The 7928-nt window shown below is 52.4% G+C and overlaps 1 protein-coding gene across 1 annotated transcript; it reads right to left on the reverse strand.

Annotated features, from left to right (window-relative positions):
- Positions 1-584: 584 nt before the first annotated feature.
- Positions 585-6703, reverse strand: CBLN2 (cerebellin 2 precursor). Its single transcript, XM_054818292.1, has 4 exons — positions 6642-6703; positions 5134-5698; positions 2842-2961; positions 585-2569 (listed from the first exon to the last, which is right to left on the reverse strand). Exons 2-4 carry the CDS (start codon positions 5494-5496, stop codon positions 2372-2374), a joined length of 681 nt encoding a protein of 226 aa, XP_054674267.1. The 5' UTR covers positions 5497-5698; positions 6642-6703; the 3' UTR covers positions 585-2371.
- Between the last annotated feature and the right edge of the window lie 1225 nt (positions 6704-7928).

Below are 7928 nucleotides of genomic sequence, written 5' to 3' on the forward strand. Positions count from 1 at the left end.
AAACCTTGTCATTGGCCCAATTTTGCTTAGGAGAGAGCCGGAACTATTCAAGCCAGATGAACTGAGATAAATGGGACAACTGAAAGTGATTATGGTAGGCAGAATTTCAAAATAAGACTGAGGAAACATAATAGAAACTAAAAACTTGTGACCTTGAACCCCCCTTGGTGTGTATTTTCTTGAGAGACATTATCAAGTTTTAAATGCAAAAACTTAGATTTAAAAGTAATTTTACAATATCTACCATTAAGACAACTGTTTTCATAACTATTTTTGTATTTTAATAGAAAAAAGGTTGTTACCAACTCATGTTTTATTTCATGTATTTAAACATAGCCCTGTGATATTTTGCAACTAGAAACACTGCAGTCATGCCAATGCACAAGGAGAACCTAGAAAATGCGAACCATTAAAAACAGCCCTAAACCCCATTCATTCAGAGCCAGAAGAGTGAAACACCAAAGCAAACAAACAGCATCAATGGTGAAAATACACGAAAATATGAAATATTAAATTGCCCTATGTTTTCGTAATCTGAGGTATCATAAGCAACACAGATAAGGATTTTTTTAAGAATATATGACTTTAATTGACTTTGTCCCTTTAATGATAAATTTACAATGAAAATGACATGTCCACCATAATTTTGAAATACAACATAGCTACCACCAATTTGCTGCAAATGCCTTTGCATTATATTTGTTGTGGCAGAGGAGTAAACTTGACAAAAATAAATTCTTATACACATCCACCCTTGTGGTATTAACAGCAAGATGAAGTATTTCAAATTAAATAAATTAGGATAAATAATATAAAATAATATAAACATTCCTCCTGTATCTCCTCAAGCAAGATTTTCCTCAGCACACTGTCTAATACATCAACCTTTATTAAAAAAAAAAAAAAAAAAAAAAAAGAAGAAGAAACAAGATCTGTTTATTGAGAATGAGGCAAAAGAATGCAATTGACATTGGCCTGATATTTTACCTCTTGTTGATTGGGGTAATAACTTTTCCTAAACTCCAGTATCGATGTCAATCCACCCCCAGAACTCTGAGACCATTTGTATTGGGAAGAGTACACACAGCTAATAAATGCACAGCACCCGTGCAACTTCTGGTGCATTTGCTGATCCTCTGAGGCCCCTATTCCAAAGGCTGTCAAAGAAGCTAGTGGCAGCTCCTCCGATACTTGCCACGGACAGGTCAAGTGGAGATGGTTTTATTTAATTTGGAAGAGGAAGAGTTTGTTCTGCCATCTCTTCATGCTCCCACAATGTGTACTCAAGCATTAGTGGACAAATACATCAAATAAATATCAGATAAAAGCACCCAAAATACGCTCAGTAATACAAAGAAAGGATATATTTTAGGGTATGGTCAGAGAAGATATTCAAAGCCTCCATTGTTGCTTCTAGAAATGTCAGGACAATTCAGAAATGTCAGTTCCTTTACCGGTTTCCAGATTGTAATTGAAGGATCATGTAGCTCTCTCGCTCTTTCTCTCTCTTTCTCTCTCTCTCTAAATAGGTCTATAAAGATCAGCTGGAAAGTGCAGACAGAATTGTTCACTGGTTAGCTTTACTTAGAGCTACAGGGTATATATGTGCTTTGTTTTGTCTTACTGATCAATCTAGCTTACATTTTTAGCACACACAAACAAAAATCAGGAAAAAGAAAAAGTCGATGAAAAACACGAACAACACAAAACAAATAAGGTTCCAATCGTGCAAATTTTGCTTCACTGGATAAAGCACTTCTTGACACAGTAATGTCCAGAATCCCCCTCCCCCAGAAAAATACAGGACTGAGACTGAAGCCATTCTTTTTTTTTCTTTTTTTCTTTTTTTTTCCTTTTTTTTTTTCTTTTTTTCCTTAAGGCTATACAACACAAAGAAATAAAGCATGGAAAGAACACCTCATTGGGCTGAACACTTCATTCTTCTGGCTCTGGAGCAAGCCTTTGACAAAGCGATTGTGTGGTCCGAGTTATTTGTCTCATTGGGACAATAACAAGAGAAAGAAAAAGAGGAAAAAATTAAAGAGAGGAAAAAAATAAAGAAGAATAAGAAAGTCAATGATCCCAACAATAAAATCCGAAATTGACTTTACAATCACAGGTACAAATTGCTCAGGTCGATAATTTCATTTCTCCTAAAGATCACTGTCGTCTAAAACTAATTAGAGGCGCAGGTTCCCGAGGAATTGTCAATATTGAAAGCAAATGTTGGAGTTTAGAAGGTTATCATTCTTCTACCGTGACAGTCTGACGGGGTGACTGGAAATATTGTCATGTGCTGCCAAGTTCAGGGTGTCGTTAACGATGGAATCCTTGCTCCGGCTCATGGATCTGTCTCCTATTTGGCCTTCTTTTATAGTGGAAAGACTAAGAAGCCAGAAAAGGTTGAATATTTCCACCCTCCCATGAGGTTACCCCTTTCCAGTTTGAGATGCACTTTGTCTTCTCTTTCCATGTGGAGCAAGACCCCATTGCTGGCTGCTTCTCTGGTGACATCCTGATCCCCTGCAAAAGCTGAAATCACTGGGTAGCCGTTTTGCATTAAACTTACCTAAAAAGTGCAAAGAGAGAGAATCTTGAGTTTTCTCAATACTCTCAATGGCTTTTTTGCCCTGTGCAAATCATTCAACTTTTGTGCAGGTTAGAAAGAGGGTTGAATTAAACTAAGGCAATGGGTGATTTCTGTCATGCATACAGACCCCTTTAATTAAAATAACCTACAGTCTCGCTCTTTACTTGCTAGTTTTGTAAATGCACCTTAGTGTCTAGAAATGAGCATTTAAAAAAAAGGAAAAACAGTATTTTCTTTAGATCACAACCCACCTGGATGGTTTGTCTGTTATAGACCTTGACCACGTGGAAACTGAAACTATATATCCCTTTTCTTGGTGCTACAAATATACTGGAAGCAAGATCAAAATGGTTGCCAATATTAACTAATACCTGGAAAGTAAACAAACAAAAGAAAACAAAAAAAGGAGAGAAAGAGAGAAAGAGAGAAATCAGACCCCATCTTAGAAAAGCGCCAGTGAAAATCTGACATGAGCTCTATGATGGATATAAAGCCTAGTCAAAATAGCATTTGCAGCACAATTAAAAGTGCACTGCAGGGGAAAGAGGCCAAGTTACAGAGGCATTTAAAAAGCACCACAGTTCATAAAACGATTTAGTTACGCAAAACTGATCGCCAAAGCCTGTTAGATGAAGTGCAAATGTCCACACTGCACTGTCAATAAAGCAAAGGTGGCTGAAACGGGGGTGGGGTGTAGGTGGAGGGAAGGAAAGGAGGGAGGGGAAAGAAGCGAGGGAAAAAAAACTAACCTGAAACTCATCAACTCATAATGCAAATGTATGGGGTTTAGCTAGCACTCCTGAAATCAGACCTGCCCTCGAGTTTCATACGGTATAGAACTAAAATCGTACTGCAGAATGGGGCGAGGGAGGAGGGAGGATGCTCAGCAACAGCAACATCTGCCACCTCATGCCTCCCTGTCTCTCTGGTGGGCTACGTCGGCTGGCCTGCACCGTGGAGGGGGAGCCTGCTCCTCCTCCCCGACAGCAATCTTAATTTAGCATATATTTCAATGTCTTTTGAAACAATGAAAAAAAAAAAAAAAGAAAAAGAGTTGAGCGTTCCGGCAGATGTGCGAAGCCTCACTGGGAAGCGGCGGCCGCATCCCGCCCCCGCAGAGGCTGGCGGTGCGGAGCCCGCCGATTTGACGGGGAACCGGCCTCGGCTCATCCGCTCGCTCCCTTTCCAGGCTCCAGCGACGGGCAGCCTAATTTGGCTCAAGAGGCACGGGTAACGAGTGGAGAAAAACCCGCGGGCCCGTGGCGATCCCGTGCGGCGAGCGGGTTAGCCCGAGCCGGCTGCTCCGCCGTGCCCGCCCCCAGGGCGCCCCGGCCACGCTCAGCTTTGCGGGCTATAACCTCTGTCTTAATGAGGAAAAATACAAAGCAGGAGGAAACAAAACCAACACCCCTTAATTTCCGACTCTTTCCTCCCAAATCGCCAAACGGTATTGTTCCAAGAAAGAAAAAAAAAAAACCCAAGAATCCTTTATTGTGGAAGCATCAAGGGAAGAATGCCTTCAAACTCCTGAGAACTGAGCATTGCGGGGTAAAGCGTCTAAAGTACGCTATATATGAAACAAGCTCTTTTTTTTTTTTCCTCTACTGATCTGACTTTATGAGATCTTGTACGCGAGGAATAGCTGTGCAAACTCATTAGGAGGGAAAGGTAAGACAGATGAACGACAGGCGAACAGACAGATGAAAAAACCCCAAAAACAAAAACACAGAAAAAAGAGTTTGCGTGTGCTAATTTTGGCTGACTCTGCAAAACTACATCAGGAGTCAGAGGCGGTAGAAAAAAAGTAAATTTCATCGCAAAAATCAAGCGGAAGGATGGGGCATGGGCTCCAGGAGGCAAGCAGTGCGACGGGCAAGGGGCAGGATGACCAGGTCGGGCTGTCCGCTGCTCTGCCCGACGTATGCCGTGCAGCATAGCACCGCTCCGTTATAACCCACTGGGGACATCGTTCGCCTCGTTTGATAACGCGGGAAACACCTTCTTCTTCCTCAACCCTCCCTCCCCCCGAGAGATGCTGTAACATTGCCAAATGCGCTCGGAACAGGCATATCCGGCGACTCCCCAGCTGTAAATCTCTGTCCTCCTCTTGCCCTGAAAATGAGCATTTACGACGGAGCATCCAAGGAGGATGAGCACCTTTCCCCTCGGGTCGTCTCTGACTGCCCGGGTCAATCCTCGGCTGCAAGGCGCCCCGCAAGCGTCCGAGGCACAAACTGACACGTTAAAGCCCTCTCTGTACTAGCGACGGGACCGGACAAGTCAGCGCCCCCCGCTTACCACACCACCACCACCCCAGGAAAGCCCCGCAGCCACCTAAAAGAACTTCCCAAACTCTTTCTGGGGAGTTGAACTATGAAATTGCTTTTGAGCGGGTGAGTGAGAAATAAAAGATGGAAGGGGAGCAAGGACGAAAATAAGAGTGCAGTCACGGGGGGCTAGGGGCGGGGATGCCCGCGCAGGGAGGCGAGGGGCCGTCCGGCGCGGGGTGGGGGGCAGCGAAGGCAAAGCAGACGGCGGCTGACCTGGTCGAAGTAGATGGTCATGGTGCGGTTGCTCATCTCTGAGGGCTCGTGGTTGGTGCTGCGGGTGGCCGAGAAGGCCACCTTGGCGCTGCCCGAGCGCACCGAGATCCCCAGGGAGGAGGTGATGGCGCCGTCGGCCGAGGGGCTGGAGTCGCATACCACCAGGCACTTCCCCTCCAGGACGATGGGCTCCGTGTCGTTCTGCGCCCGCACCGGGCACCCGGCGGGCAGCAGCAGCAGCAGCAGCGGCAGCGCCGCCGCCAGGCAGCAGCAGCAGCCGCCCGCCGGCTCCGGCAGCGCCCCCCGCCGCCGGCGCCCCATGCCCAGCGCCGGACCGCCGCCGCTCCGGCTCGCCGCCGCCATGCGGGCGGCCGCGGGGAGGCGGAGGGGGCTGCGCGCCTGCTGCCGCCGCGGCGCCCTGCGGCCAGCGCTCTGCGGGACGGCGGCTGGGCAGCGGCGGCTGGGGCCGCGCCTTCCTCCCCTTCTCCTCCTCCGCCTCCTCCTCCTCCTCCTCCTCCGCGCGGGGAGAAGTAGCCTCCTCAGAGGGTGGGCGGCGCGCAGCAGCCTGGCAAGGGCAAAGGCGGCGGTGAAGCAGAGCAGGCGGGCAGGCAGGAGCCGGGCACCGCGCCGACCGGCAGCACACCGCGGGCGCGGGCTCCCCCCTCCCCGCCCCGGGCGCCCCAGCCGGCACTACAGGTCTGCCCGGCGTCTCCTCGCGTCTTCTCTTTCTCCCGTCCCCCAGCAGCGGGGGGTTCCGGAGCCCCAGCGGTACTTGGAGGCGGGAGGGGGGCAACGCGGCAGATTTCGTCCCTGAGCCCACTGTGGACGACCCTGCGGATGCCACGGACAATACCTTTCCACCCCTACAACCGACGGGGGCTCCAAAACCCGGCTAGTTCCCACGGCCCCACTTTTTACTACATCTACGAGCCGGGTTTATGTCGGTCTTCTAATGCCCTAGCCGCTACGGAAGGAGATTTTATTATGACTGGTTTTTATGCTCGCTCTCCCCCTCGCTGGAGCTGCCCCTCCATCCATAGGGTTCGCGGACGGCCGGGGCGCCCCCGAGCACGCGCCCCCGCCGCGGCACTGCCCCAGCCGGGCTCTGGGAGCCTCCGCCGCCCTCCTCCCCGCCCGGGGGGCTGCTGCGCTCGGGCACCGGCTTGTACCTCCCAACCCTTTGTCCCCCAGGGCAGGCTACCCTAGCTGGCGCCGATCCCGGCGGCTCCCTGAACTCTCGGGAAGGAAGCGGCCGGCTCAGACATTCCCCGGCTCTCACCCCGTCATGCACACATATAGCAGGAGGCAAAACCTCACCCGGCGTCTCCCTGGGAAGTTGCATCTCAGTTTTCCCCGCTCACCAGAACACCCTGAGATGTCACTTCAGGGAGATCCCCCCCCTCTGCACTTCCCCCGAGACATCTCTCCCGCTGCCCTAATCCCGCATCTTGTTATTGCTCGAATTTTGCAAAAGGAACAGCCGGCGGAGAGGGGAACGGCTTTTTTACCTGGGAGGTCCATGATGGGAGAGGAAGGCTGGCTAGGTAGCTCGTCCGTGAACTTGTATTGCTTAGAGAAAATGAGCCGAGATTGCGCTGGCAGAAAGAAAAGGAAACAGGAGTCGCCTCTTTCTCTCCCGCCCATTGCCAATAATCTCCCCCCCACCCACCCCCCCGCAGCCGCTACCACCACCACCCCACTTCCTCCCTCCTCCCCTCTTCGCGCGCACACACACACACACACTCGCACCCGGCAGGGATTCAGACGCCGGGAGCGAAGCTGAACGTGGCTCCGGCACCCCCCGCGCCCCCACATCCCACCCCCTGCCCGGCCAGGCACCCCGCTCCCTGGACCCGCACCCCCGCCCTGCACGCCGGCACACGGCGGGCAGCCGCGACGGGGCGCGGGGCTCCCACTGGGACAGCCTCTCCTGGGCAGGTTGTCACCGGTGGCAGGGAAAAGCCGTACCCCCTCGTCTGCCATAATTTCCACTTAAACCCGTCGGGCTGAGTCGCCCCTGTACAAACATGCTACGACACGTTAGCGCTTACGGGCCACTACTGCGGCCGAACGGAGCACCTTCACTAACTGGAACATATTTGGAATTCTTAGACTTTAATAATGATGATGATAAAAAATCCTTAAAAAGGACACGTTGTTTGGGGCACTTCAGGCAGTAAGGCTGCGCACCGCACCCCGAAAAGGCCGCGTTCCAGTGCTCGCACTCCCGCACCCCAGCACCCCGCGCTCGGCGGTGGGTCCCCCTTCAGTAAACCGTTTCTTCCCCAGGGCGGCTCCGCTCCCAGACCCGCAGCCGCTCCCCGACCCGCTCCCTGACTGGGACCCAGTCCCCGACCCGCGCCCGCTCCCGGCCCGTTCCCGGACCCGCACCCAGTCCCCGACCCACGCCCGCTCCCGGCCCGTTCTCGGGCAGGCACCCAGTCCCCGACCCGCACCCGCTCCCGGCCCGTTCCCGGACCCGCACCCGGTCCCCGACCCGCACCCGCTCCCGGCCCGTTCCCGGACCCGCACCCGCTCCCGGATCGGGACCCGCTCCCGGCTCCGCCCGCGGCCCCGCGCCAAGCGCGGGCACGGGGCGCCACCTGGCGGCGGCGCGGGGCGGCGCGCCTTGGGCGAGGCGGGCCGGGCCGGTCTGGACCACGGGGCCGCCGCCGGGAGGGAAGGAGGGAGGGAGGGTCGCACCCCGGCAAGGGTGGGAGGGAAAAATCCCAAAGGGCAGAGCGTTAGGCCGAGGAACTGAACGGCCGCTTCCACTCTCGCTGCCTGCAGGGCCC

Source organism: Grus americana, chromosome 2 (assembly GCF_028858705.1).
Source record: "Grus americana isolate bGruAme1 chromosome 2, bGruAme1.mat, whole genome shotgun sequence".
NCBI lineage: Eukaryota > Metazoa > Chordata > Aves > Gruiformes > Gruidae > Grus > Grus americana.